Source organism: Oncorhynchus mykiss, chromosome 17 (assembly GCF_013265735.2).
Source record: "Oncorhynchus mykiss isolate Arlee chromosome 17, USDA_OmykA_1.1, whole genome shotgun sequence".
Lineage (NCBI taxonomy): Eukaryota > Metazoa > Chordata > Actinopteri > Salmoniformes > Salmonidae > Oncorhynchus > Oncorhynchus mykiss.
The window spans coordinates 61372966-61387337 of record NC_048581.1 but is presented as its reverse complement, the minus strand read 5'-3'; the positions used below and the strand labels follow the sequence as shown (position 1 = coordinate 61387337).

At 40.1% G+C, this 14372-nt stretch overlaps 1 protein-coding gene across 5 annotated transcripts in view; it reads right to left on the bottom strand.

The window, feature by feature from the left end:
* LOC110493231 (collagen alpha-1(VII) chain) overlaps positions 1–14372 on the bottom strand; it is a 104987-nt gene that overhangs the window by 71134 nt on the left and 19481 nt on the right. For all 5 annotated transcript variants that reach the window (XM_036950369.1, XM_036950368.1, XM_036950370.1 and 2 more), the window contains exons 4-9: positions 14134–14290; positions 13896–13989; positions 13331–13489; positions 13037–13194; positions 1979–2108; positions 1351–1470 (exon numbers count right to left, since the gene is read on the bottom strand). In XM_036950369.1, the coding sequence (XP_036806264.1) occupies positions 1351–1470; positions 1979–2108; positions 13037–13194; positions 13331–13489; positions 13896–13989; positions 14134–14290 (818 nt within the window). The remainder of the gene's footprint in view (positions 1–1350; positions 1471–1978; positions 2109–13036; positions 13195–13330; positions 13490–13895; positions 13990–14133; positions 14291–14372) is intronic.

The window sequence follows — 14372 nt, the reverse complement described above, 5'->3', positions numbered from 1 at the left end:
AAATGTTCATAAACTAGTGAAGAGCTCAACTTTTTCTGGCGCCAGCATGGTTCTCGCCACTCACAATCCCCCAAACATTTCTCTGCATGCCCTTGTTGAAAATGAATGAGGGCAGAAATTCTCCTGCTGAATTCCTTGTTGGTAAATACCCTACGTAACATGGTGGAGACTCGCGCTTGAGCCGTTTAGCACACCGGCTTCAAACGGCTATAAAAACTGTAAAAACATGTTTTTTATATTGAAAATATATTTCACAGCGATTTACATGGAACAAAGGAATGATTTCCTACACTATTCAGTGATTGTTTTCTGAAATTAAGCGAACAGTGTAGAATTTTAGCAACCAGGAAATGACAGAGCGATGTTTACACTGTGTAATTTAGTGGAAACGGCCAGTCACAAATTCGAAACAGATTTCCCTTTTTGACAACAGAAGCCCTTTGTTGTAAAATAGAAATTCTGCATTTTAGAATGCAATTTTGCATGTGTCCAAATATTTTTTTGGGGGGGGAAATATTATGAAACACTATCATTCCACTATTACTGCAGATATATTATGGAAATTGTGTGTAGCACCCTTAAAGAATACACACTGACCTAATTTAAAACAAACACACAAGAGTGCCAATCTGTCCTCCTAAACGTTCTCCACGTGAGACTGGTACTCCTGCCACACCCTGACTCAGGGATGGAGCTGCCACGCTGAGTTATGTTGTGGCGTATGGTGGTAGTTCCTCTGGGGCACGTCACACCACGCACCTCAACACACCCCATAAATAGATCTATCTGACATAACACACCCTTTACCTGTATAGAATTGCAGCCACATTCAATCCCTACTACACACCTGAAGTTTCCCTATGTCTCTCCTGCATAGTTTTTAACGTCTCTGTAAAAGTGTATGTGATATTTGTGGTAATGATTGGGTAATACAACTCTTCGTTGCCAGGCAGGGAGCGACGGAGGGCGGTATAAGGTGAGACGTCGTATCTCCACCATAGTACTGCATACTACCCTGCTGTCCTTAAAACTACACACAGATTTACATTTCTCAACTTGCCACATGTAGGTTTTTATCCCCATCCCTCCCTCTCTCCCCATTTCTGTGTCTGTTACACTCTCACCTGCAAAGAAAAGATGTAAGGAGTTTAGTGTTTTGTAACATGAAAGAATGTATTTCTCCTTCATCTGTGAACAATCAATCAAATGTATGTTATAAAGCCATGTTTACATCAGCAGTTGTCACAAAGAATGAGAGTATGCTTGACTGAGCAGTAGTCGGAGTATAGGTGTGTCTGTGTGAGTGTGAGCATGAGTGTGTGTGTTTGTACATGCGAGCACGTGTCTCACCTCGGGGACCATAGGTGAGTCGGTAGCCCTGGAACTGTGAGGTGGGAGCGTCCCAGGTCAGAGAGAGAGAGAAGAAACCAGCCTGGACCAGACGAAGACCGGACACCCCCGGTAGCGAGTCTGAGAAACAAGGGGTGGAGAGGGAGGGATGAGAGGCAGATGAGACATACTTGTGTTCTACGAGGATGGTCTGGCTTCACATTGGAGAGTGACACATTGAGGAGAAACGGGAGAGAACTTGTTAGTGCCTAAAGAAAGACAGATGTGGAGAGAGGAGATGATATGACATGTCATTGAGAGGTAAGAAAGACTGTGTTGGTATGGTATCCAGAACTCATCTAAAATATACATAGGTTGAAAGTAAAGATAAAGCTCCATTCATAAAGTGGTCCTGCTTTTTTCCTGTCATCTCCATATCCTCCCCTTCCACACCCGTCTGTCAAATGGAATTGAAATGCATTGACATTTTACTCTCTCCTTCTCTCCTCCAGGCTTCCACCCCCCCTCTTCCTCTGCATCTTTCCATGTGTACTCACTGATTCATGCATTGGTTTCTAATTATCTCAGCTTCTCCCCTCCCTCCCTCCCTCCCTCTGCTGCCTCTGTCCCACCCTCTCTGTGAACTCACTGGTTCTTGCCTTGGCGGACACAGGCTCTCCCACACTGTTGGGATACTGGGCGATGACCGTCACCAGGTAGTCTGTCCCTGACTTCAGCTCTCTAGCCACGAAGCTCCTCTGATTTGCAAACACCGTCTCCTGCAGGGGGGAGAAGGAGGGCTTAGAACCTGAGACAGAGGTGCTCTGTTCTGCTCCCCTGAGGGGCTGCAGCGTCATCTGAATTGAAGAGACTGGTTTCTACCTGAAAAACTAGGCGTGTGTGCACTTTCTAGCCAAACAGGATCACAAAGAAAAGAAAAGCAGCATGATTGCAGAACTTGAGGATTGCACTTGTGCACCCCTGACATATACATATATGTAAGCTGACATACAAAGCTACTGCTGTAAATGGGTCTTCAATGTAATAACATAGCAACAGGTTTTGTCAAAGCCTTTGACTGGGGTAAATGTTTCCTTTAATCTATGTCATTCCTCATTATGGTCATGAGTAGGGTTTCAAAGGGAGGGTATACTACTGGAAACATTCTAAGTTTACCAGTAAACTACCAGAATTTTGGTAACTTTAAAGGATTTGATGTATTTATCACAAGACATCTAGTGGCCCTTTTGGGTTCTTCAGATTATCAAATGTGTAATTACCTCTGGCTCTCTGTGTGGCCTCATCACATCAAATATATCAAATATTAAAATAAGATGATTTAAAAAAGAAAAGAATGACAAAGCTGTAAAACATTATACTAAATATAAACCATCAACTTAGTGAATACCATTGGTGTTCAATCTGAGGGATTCAGTATGAAATCTATTTATTTATTATACTACTGTATGTCAATATCTCTTTGTTGTTGTAAATGTTTTGGCACCAAACTGGTGGCAGTTGTGAAAAAAGTCAAAGTTGAAAGAGTTGCAGAGTTAATTACAAATAATGCCATTGTTGATTAGATGCTTTTTTAAATTAATTAGGCAATTTTCTCTTGAACCATAAATAAAGGTGAAATAAATAAAAAAAATAAAAAATGGTCTATCCTCTAGAAACTCATGAACCATATGGTCTATCCACTAGAAACTCATGAACCATATGGTCTATCCACTAGAAACTCATGAACCATATGGTCTATCCACTAGAAACTCATGAACCATATGGTCTATCCACTAGAAACACATGAACCATATGGTCTATCCACTAGAAACTCATGAACCATATGGTCTATCCACTAGAAACTCATGAACCATATGGTCTATCCACTAGAAACTCATGAACCATATGGTCTATCCACTAGAAACTCATGAACCATATGGTCTATGCTCTAGAAACTCATGAACCATATGGTCTATCCACTAGAAACTCATGAACCATATGGTCTATCCACTAGAAACTCATGAACCATATAGTCTATCCACTAGAAACTCATGAACCATATGGTCTATCCACTAGAAACTCATGAACCATATGGTCTATCCTCTAGAAACTAATTGACCATATGGTCTATCCTCTAGAAACTCATGAACCATATGGTCTATCCACTAGAAACTCATGAACCATATGGTCTATCCACTAGAAACTCATGAACCATATGGTCTATCCACTAGAAACTCATGAACCATATGGTCTATCCACTAGAAACTCATGAACCAACCATATGGTCTATCCACTAGAAACTCATGAACCATATGGTCTATCCACTAGAAACTCATGAACCATATGGTCTATCCTCTAGAAACTCATTGACCATATGGTCTATCCACTAGAAACTCATGAACCATATGGTCTATCCACTAGAAACTCATTGACCATATGGTCTATCCACTAGAAACTCATGAACCATATGGTCTATCCACTAGAAACTCATGAACCATATGGTCTATCCACTAAAAACTCATGAACCATATGGTCTATCCACTAGAAACCCATGAACCATATGGTCTATCCTCTAGAAACTCATTGACCATATGGTCTATCCACTAGAAACTCATGAACCATATGGTCTATCCACTAGAAACTCATGAACCATATGGTCTATCCTCTAGAAACTCATTGACCATATGGTCTATCCACTAGAAACTCATGAACCATATGTTCTATCCACTATAAACTCATGAACCATATGGTCTATCCACTAGAAACTCATGAACCATATGGTCTATCCACTAGAAACTCATGAACCATATGGTCTATCCTCTAGAAACTCATTGACCATATGGTCTATCCACTAGAAACTCATGAACCATATGGTCTATCCACTAGAAACTCATGAACCATATGGTCTATCCTCTAGAAACTCATGAACCATATGGTCTATCTACTAGAAACTCATGAACCATATGGTCTATCCTCTAGAAACTCATTGACCATATGGTCTATCCTCTAGAAACTCATGAACCATATGGTCTATCCTCTAGAAACTCATTGACCATATGGTCTATCCACTAGAAACTCATGAACCATATGGTCTATCCACTAGAAACTCATGAACCATATGGTCTATCCACTAGAAACTCATGAACCATATGGTCTATCCACTAGAAACTCATTGACCATATGGTCTATCCACTAGAAACTCATGAACCATATGGTCTATCCACTAGAAACTCATGAACCATATGGTCTATCCACTAGAAACTCATGAACCATATGGTCTAACCACTAGAAACTCATGAACCATATGGTCTATCCACTAGAAACTCATGAACCATATGGTCTATCCACTAGAAACTCATGAACCGTATGGTCTATCCTCTAGAAACTCATGAACCATATGGTCTATCCACTAGAAACTCATGAACCATATGGTCTATCCACTAGAAACTCATGAACCATATGGTCTATCCTCTAGAAACTCATTGACCATATGGTCTATCCACTAGAAACTCATGAACCATATGGTCTATCCACTAGAAACTCATGAACCATATGGTCTATCCTCTAGAAACTCATTGACCATATGGTCTATCCACTAGAAACTCATGAACCATATGGTCTATCCACTAGAAACTCATGAACCATATGGTCTATCCACTAGAAACTCATGAACCATATGGTCTATCCACTAGAAACTCATGAACCATATGGTCTATCCACTAGAAACTCATGAACCATATGGTCTATCCACTAGAAACTCATGAACCATATGGTCTATCCACTAGAAACTCATGAACCATATGGTCTATACACTAGAAACTCATGAACCATATGGTCTATCCACTAGAAACTCATGAACCATATGGTCTATCCACTAGAAACTCATGAACCATATGGTCTATCCACTAGAAACTCATGAACCATATGGTCTATCCTCTAGAAACTCATTGACCATATGGTCTATCCACTAGAAACTCATGAACCATATGGTCTATCCACTAGAAACTCATGAAACATATGGTCTATCCACTAGAAACTCATGAACCATATGGTCTATCCTCTAGAAACTCATGAACCATATGGTCTATCTACTAGAAACTCATGAACCATATGGTCTATCCTCTAGAAACTCATGAAACATATGGTCTATCCACTAGAAACTCATGAACCATATGGTCTATCCTCTAGAAACTCATGAACCATATGGTCTATCTACTAGAAACTCATGAACCATATGGTCTATCCTCTAGAAACTCATTGACCATATGGTCTATCCACTAGAAACTCATGAACCATATGGTCTATCCACTAGAAACTCATGAACCATATGGTCTATCCACTAGAAACTCATGAACCATATGGTCTATCCTCTAGAAACTCATGAACCATATGGTCTATCCACTAGAAACTCATGAACCATATGGTCTATCCACTAGAAACTCATGAACCATATGGTCTATCCACTAGAAACTCATGAACCATATGGTCTATCCACTAGAAACTCATGAACCATATGGTCTATCCACTAGAAACTCATGAACCATATGGTCTATCCACTAGAAACTCATGAACCATATGGTCTATACACTAGAAACTCATGAACCATATGGTCTATCCACTAGAAACTCATGAACCATATGGTCTATCCACTAGAAACTCATGAACCATATGGTCTATCCACTAGAAACTCATGAACCATATGGTCTATCCACTAGAAACTCATTGACCATATGGTCTATCCACTAGAAACTCATGAACCATATGGTCTATCCACTAGAAACTCATGAACCATATGGTCTATCCACTAGAAACTCATGAACCATATGGTCTAACCACTAGAAACTCATGAACCATATGGTCTATCCACTAGAAACTCATGAACCATATGGTCTATCCACTAGAAACTCATGAACCGTATGGTCTATCCTCTAGAAACTCATGAACCATATGGTCTATCCACTAGAAACTCATGAACCATATGGTCTATCCACTAGAAACTCATGAACCATATGGTCTATCCTCTAGAAACTCATTGACCATATGGTCTATCGACTAGAAACTCATGAACCATATGGTCTATCCACTAGAAACTCATGAACCATATGGTCTATCCTCTAGAAACTCATTGACCATATGGTCTATCCACTAGAAACTCATGAACCATATGGTCTATCCACTAGAAACTCATGAACCATATGGTCTATCCACTAGAAACTCATGAACCATATGGTCTATCCACTAGAAACTCATGAACCATATGGTCTATCCACTAGAAACTCATGAACCATATGGTCTATCCACTAGAAACTCATGAACCATATGGTCTATCCACTAGAAACTCATGAACCATATGGTCTATACACTAGAAACTCATGAACCATATGGTCTATCCACTAGAAACTCATGAACCATATGGTCTATCCACTAGAAACTCATGAACCATATGGTCTATCCACTAGAAACTCATGAACCATATGGTCTATCCTCTAGAAACTCATTGACCATATGGTCTATCCACTAGAAACTCATGAACCATATGGTCTATCCACTAGAAACTCATGAAACATATGGTCTATCCACTAGAAACTCATGAACCATATGGTCTATCCTCTAGAAACTCATGAACCATATGGTCTATCCACTAGAAACTCATGAACCATATGGTCTATCCACTAGAAACTCATGAACCATATGGTCTATCCTCTAGAAACTCATGAACCATATGGTCTATCCACTAGAAACTCATGAACTATATGGTCTATCCTCTAGAAACTCATTGACCATATGGTCTATCCTCTAGAAACTCATTGACCATATGGTCTATCCTCTAGAAACTCATTGACCATATGGTCTATCCACTAGAAACTCATTGAACATATGGTCTATCCACTAGAAACTCATGAACCACAAGGTCTATCCACTAGAAACTCAAGAACCATATGGTCTATCCTCTAGAAACTCATTGACCATATGGTCTATCCACTAGAAACTCATGAACCATATGGTCTATCCACTAGAAACTCATGAACCATATGGTCTATCCACTAGAAACTCATGAACCATATGGTCTATCCACTAGAAACTCATGAACCATATGGTCTATCCACTAGAAACTCATGAACCATATGGTCTATCCACTAGAAACTCATGAACCATATGGTCTATCCACTAGAAACTCATGAACCATATGGTCTATCCTCTAGAAACTCATTGACCATATGGTCTATCCACTAGAAACTCATGAACCATATGGTCTATCCACTAGAAACTCATGAACCATATGGTCTATCCACTAGAAACTCATGAACCATATGGTCTATCCTCTAGAAACTCATGAACCATATGGTCTATCTACTAGAAACTCATGAACCATATGGTCTATCCTCTAGAAACTCATTGACCATATGGTCTATCCACTAGAAACTCATGAACCATATGGTCTATCCACTAGAAACTCATGAACCATATGGTCTATACACTAGAAACTCATGAACCATATGGTCTATCCTCTAGAAACTCATTGACCATATGGTCTATCCACTAGAAACTCATGAACCATATGGTCTATCCACTAGAAACTCATGAACCATATGGTCTATCCACTAGAAACTCATGAACCATATGGTCTATCCACTAGAAACTCATGAACCATATGGTCTATCCACTAGAAACTCATGAACCATATGGTCTATCCTCTAGAAACTCATGAACCATATGGTCTATCTACTAGAAACTCATGAACCATATGGTCTATCCTCTAGAAACTCATTGACCATATGGTCTATCCTCTAGAAACTCATGAACCATATGGTCTATCCTCTAGAAACTCATTGACCATATGGTCTATCCACTAGAAACTCATGAACCATATGGTCTATCCACTAGAAACTCATGAACCATATGGTCTATCCACTAGAAACTCATGAACCATATGGTCTATCCACTAGAAACTCATTGACCATATGGTCTATCCACTAGAAACTCATGAACCATATGGTCTATCCACTAGAAACTCATGAACCATATGGTCTATCCACTAGAAACTCATGAACCATATGGTCTAACCACTAGAAACTCATGAACCATATGGTCTATCCACTAGAAACTCATGAACCATATGGTCTATCCACTAGAAACTCATGAACCGTATGGTCTATCCTCTAGAAACTCATGAACCATATGGTCTATCCACTAGAAACTCATGAACCATATGGTCTATCCACTAGAAACTCATGAACCATATGGTCTATCCTCTAGAAACTCATTGACCATATGGTCTATCCACTAGAAACTCATGAACCATATGGTCTATCCACTAGAAACTCATGAACCATATGGTCTATCCTCTAGAAACTCATTGACCATATGGTCTATCCACTAGAAACTCATGAACCATATGGTCTATCCACTAGAAACTCATGAACCATATGGTCTATCCACTAGAAACTCATGAACCATATGGTCTATCCACTAGAAACTCATGAACCATATGGTCTATCCACTAGAAACTCATGAACCATATGGTCTATCCACTAGAAACTCATGAACCATATGGTCTATACACTAGAAACTCATGAACCATATGGTCTATCCACTAGAAACTCATGAACCATATGGTCTATCCACTAGAAACTCATGAACCATATGGTCTATCCACTAGAAACTCATGAACCATATGGTCTATCCTCTAGAAACTCATTGACCATATGGTCTATCCACTAGAAACTCATGAACCATATGGTCTATCCACTAGAAACTCATGAAACATATGGTCTATCCACTAGAAACTCATGAACCATATGGTCTATCCTCTAGAAACTCATGAACCATATGGTCTATCTACTAGAAACTCATGAACCATATGGTCTATCCTCTAGAAACTCATTGACCATATGGTCTATCCACTAGAAACTCATGAACCATATGGTCTATCCACTAGAAACTCATGAACCATATGGTCTATCCACTAGAAACTCATGAACCATATGGTCTATCCTCTAGAAACTCATGAACCATATGGTCTATCCACTAGAAACTCATGAACCATATGGTCTATCCACTAGAAACTCATGAACCATATGGTCTATCCACTAGAAACTCATGAACCATATGGTCTATCCTCTAGAAACTCATGAACCATATGGTCTATCCACTAGAAACTCATGAACTATATGGTCTATCCTCTAGAAACTCATTGACCATATGGTCTATCCTCTAGAAACTCATTGACCATATGGTCTATCCTCTAGAAACTCATTGACCATATGGTCTATCCACTAGAAACTCATTGAACATATGGTCTATCCACTAGAAACTCATGAACCACAAGGTCTATCCACTAGAAACTCAAGAACCATATGGTCTATCCTCTAGAAACTCATTGACCATATGGTCTATCCACTAGAAACTCATGAACCATATGGTCTATCCACTAGAAACTCATGAACCATATGGTCTATCCACTAGAAACTCATGAACCATATGGTCTATCCACTAGAAACTCATGAACCATATGGTCTATCCACTAGAAACTCATGAACCATATGGTCTATCCACTAGAAACTCATGAACCATATGGTCTATCCACTAGAAACTCATGAACCATATGGTCTATCCACTAGAAACTCATGAACCATATGGTCTATCCTCTAGAAACTCATTGACCATATGGTCTATCCACTAGAAACTCATGAACCATATGGTCTATCCACTAGAAACTCATGAACCATATGGTCTATCCACTAGAAACTCATGAACCATATGGTCTATCCTCTAGAAACTCATGAACCATATGGTCTATCTACTAGAAACTCATGAACCATATGGTCTATCCTCTAGAAACTCATTGACCATATGGTCTATCCACTAGAAACTCATGAACCATATGGTCTATCCACTAGAAACTCATGAACCATATGGTCTATACACTAGAAACTCATGAACCATATGGTCTATCCTCTAGAAACTCATTGACCATATGGTCTATCCACTAGAAACTCATGAACCATATGGTCTATCCACTAGAAACTCATGAACCATATGGTCTATCCACTAGAAACTCATGAACCATATGGTCTATCCACTAGAAACTCATGAACCATATGGTCTATCCACTAGAAACTCATGAACCATATGGTCTATCCTCTAGAAACTCATGAACCATATGGTCTATCCACTAGAAACTCATGAACCATATGGTCTATCCACTAGAAACTCATGAACCATATGGTCTATCCACTAGAAACTCATGAACCATATGGTCTATCCTCTAGAAACTCATGAACCATATGGTCTATCCACTAGAAACTCATGAACTATATGGTCTATCCTCTAGAAACTCATTGACCATATGGTCTATCCTCTAGAAACTCATTGACCATATGGTCTATCCTCTAGAAACTCATTGACCATATGGTCTATCCACTAGAAACTCATTGAACATATGGTCTATCCACTAGAAACTCATGAACCACAAGGTCTATCCACTAGAAACTCAAGAACCATATGGTCTATCCTCTAGAAACTCATTGACCATATGGTCTATCCACTAGAAACTCATGAACCATATGGTCTATCCACTAGAAACTCATGAACCATATGGTCTATCCACTAGAAACTCATGAACCATATGGTCTATCCACTAGAAACTCATGAACCATATGGTCTATCCACTAGAAACTCATGAACCATATGGTCTATCCACTAGAAACTCATGAACCATATGGTCTATCCACTAGAAACTCATGAACCATATGGTCTATCCACTAGAAACTCATGAACCATATGGTCTATCCACTAGAAACTCATGAACCATATGGTCTATCCACTAGAAACTCATGAACCATATGGTCTATCCACTAGAAACTCATGAACCATATGGTCTATCCACTAGAAACTCATGAACCATATGGTCTATCCACTAGAAACTCATGAACCATATGGTCTATCCACTAGAAACTCATGAACCATATGGTCTATCCACTAGAAACTCATGAACCATATGGTCTATCCTCTAGAAACTCATTGACCATATGGTCTATCCACTAGAAACTCATGAACCATATGGTCTATCCACTAGAAACTCATGAACCATATGGTCTATCCACTAGAAACTCATGAACCATATGGTCTATCCTCTAGAAACTCATGAACCATATGGTCTATCTACTAGAAACTCATGAACCATATGGTCTATCCTCTAGAAACTCATTGACCATATGGTCTATCCACTAGAAACTCATGAACCATATGGTCTATCCACTAGAAACTCATGAACCATATGGTCTATACACTAGAAACTCATGAACCATATGGTCTATCCTCTAGAAACTCATTGACCATATGGTCTATCCACTAGAAACTCATGAACCATATGGTCTATCCACTAGAAACTCATGAACCATATGGTCTATCCACTAGAAACTCATGAACCATATGGTCTATCCACTAGAAACTCATGAACCATATGGTCTATCCACTAGAAACTCATGAACCATATGGTCTATCCACTAGAAACTCATGAACCATATGGTCTATCCTCTAGAAACTCATTGACCATATGGTATATCCTCTAGAAACTCATGAACCATATGGTCTATCCACTAGAAACTCATGAACCATATGGTCTATCCACTAGAAACTCATGAACCATATGGTCTATCCACTAGAAACTCATGAACCATATGGTCTATCCACTAGAAACTCATGAACCATATGGTCTATCCTCTAGAAACTCATGAACCATATGGTCTATCCACTAGAAACTCATGAACCATATGGTCTATCCACTAGAAACTCATTGACCATATGGTCTATCCACTAGAAACTCATGAACCACAAGGTCTATCCACTAGAAACTCATGAACCATATGGTCTATCCTCTAGAAACTCATTGACCATATGGTCTATCCACTAGAAACTCATGAACCATATGGTCTATCCTCTAGAAACTCATTGACCATATGGTCTATCCACTAGAAACTCATTGACCATATGGTCTATCCACTAGAAACTCATGAACCACAAAGTCTATCCACTAGAAACTCATGAACCATATGGTCTATCCTCTAGAAACTCATGAACCATATGGTCTATCCACTAGAAACTCATGAACCATATGGTCTATCCACTAGAAACTCATGAACCATATGGTCTATCCACTAGAAACTCATGAACCATATGGTCTATCCACTAGAAACTCATGAACCACAAGGTCTATCCTCTAGAAACTCATGAACCATATGGAAACAGATACAGTATAACAAATTAATGCTATATATGAATAAAAAACAAGGTAATTATTGTATAAATGACCAACATTACCAGAGATGACCTGTTAATTACCAGAATTACAGAGGATTCTGGTAACTTTGGTAAATTACCAGTAGCTTTGCAACCCTAGTCATGATTGCCAAAACACACACCCAGTCACAGAGGTGGAATTTCACTCTTTTCCTGCCAATGTTTAATCTGCACAGACACAGAAATTCAATTAAACTCCAGATCCACCCATTGAAACATGTTCCTACTCAACCCAATACCTCTCTCTCTGTCTGTCTGCCATGTAATCAGGCTCCCTGGCTGCACCCACTCCCAGAACTGCAATGAGCCATTAGAATCTGGGTCACATCTACAGTATGAGCTGCTGCCCATCCCCTGAGTCAGGAATGAACACCACACCCCCCACCACCCAACCAGCAATGCCCACCTGACGCAGCTCCGCTGTGATTGGCTGGCCAAGGCCAGAGAGGGGCGTGTACTGCACCACATAGCCAGTCACAGGCCCCCCTGCGGGAGTCCACCGGAACCTGAGCGAATCAGAGGTCTGGCTTGAGAACTGGAGGTTAGAGGGACCGGAGAAGGCATCTGCAAAAAAAAGAGAGAAAGAGAGAGGTAGAGTGGAGGAGAGGTAAGACAATGAAAGGGAGATAAATATAGAGAGGGGATGTTTATAGTGTAATAGACTGTAATGTATTGTACTGAGCTGTGGGTGTGTGTTTACCATCGCTAGCGTACACTCCACCAGAGCTGGAACAAACACGCGGGCCCACCAGGGAGAGCAGTGTGTTAAGCAACTTAAAGTCCCCCACAAAGAATGTGTAGTCTCTCTGAGGAGGAGTGGCTATCAGAGCCAACTCAGTCTGGTCTGCACTCTTTATACCTGACAGAGACAAAAACAACCAGTTAAATACTGTACACACCCAAACTATCAAGATATACAGCCTGAGGCTTGTGGTCGGGTTTAATGAGTCAATTTGGCATTTGGCAGACGGTGTCGGAACATCAGGTCTTGGACCAACAGGTTCTACCTCCAGGCCATAAGACTGCGGAACAGTTAAACCTAACTATATACCTGCACAGACCTTCTATTCGCCTACTTCTAGTGCTTTTCTATATTTCTTGTTAATATTTCGATTTTGTCATCTGACTTTGATATTTTCATATTGATATTTCTACTAGACTGTTGAGGAGCGCTTGCTAGTAAGCATTTCACTGTACTGTTTACACCTGCTGTATCCTGTGCATGTGACAAATAAACTTTGATTTGAATGTCTTCCCAAACCTACCCACTGCAAACATCTCCACTCCCAGACTCCGTAGCTTCTGAGCTGGGTCGCTTACACTGTCTTGAGACTTCCCATCTGTGATCAGTATACAGACCTGCATATATATATGAGAGAGAGAGAGAGAGAGAGAGAGAGAGAGAGAGAGAGAGAGAGAGAGAGAGAGAGAGAGAAATATGTCATGGTCTGTCACAGGATAAACTATAGTCAGTCTTTCAGCCCACTCTATCCCCCCTCAAACCTTTGAGACGTTCCGGATGGAGGTGGGGTTGAAGAAGTTGTCAGCGACAAATTTGAGGCCAGCACCGGTGCGAGTGTTGCCTCCCTTATAGTTGAGGTTCTCCACAGCGCTGACCAGCTCTGTGCCATTCAGGTATGTGGTGAAGGTGAACTCCACTCTGAACGGGACAAAACACACAACAATAAACAACTGAATTACCTGGGAAAAACCATACACTATTATTATGGCAGTAAGAAAGA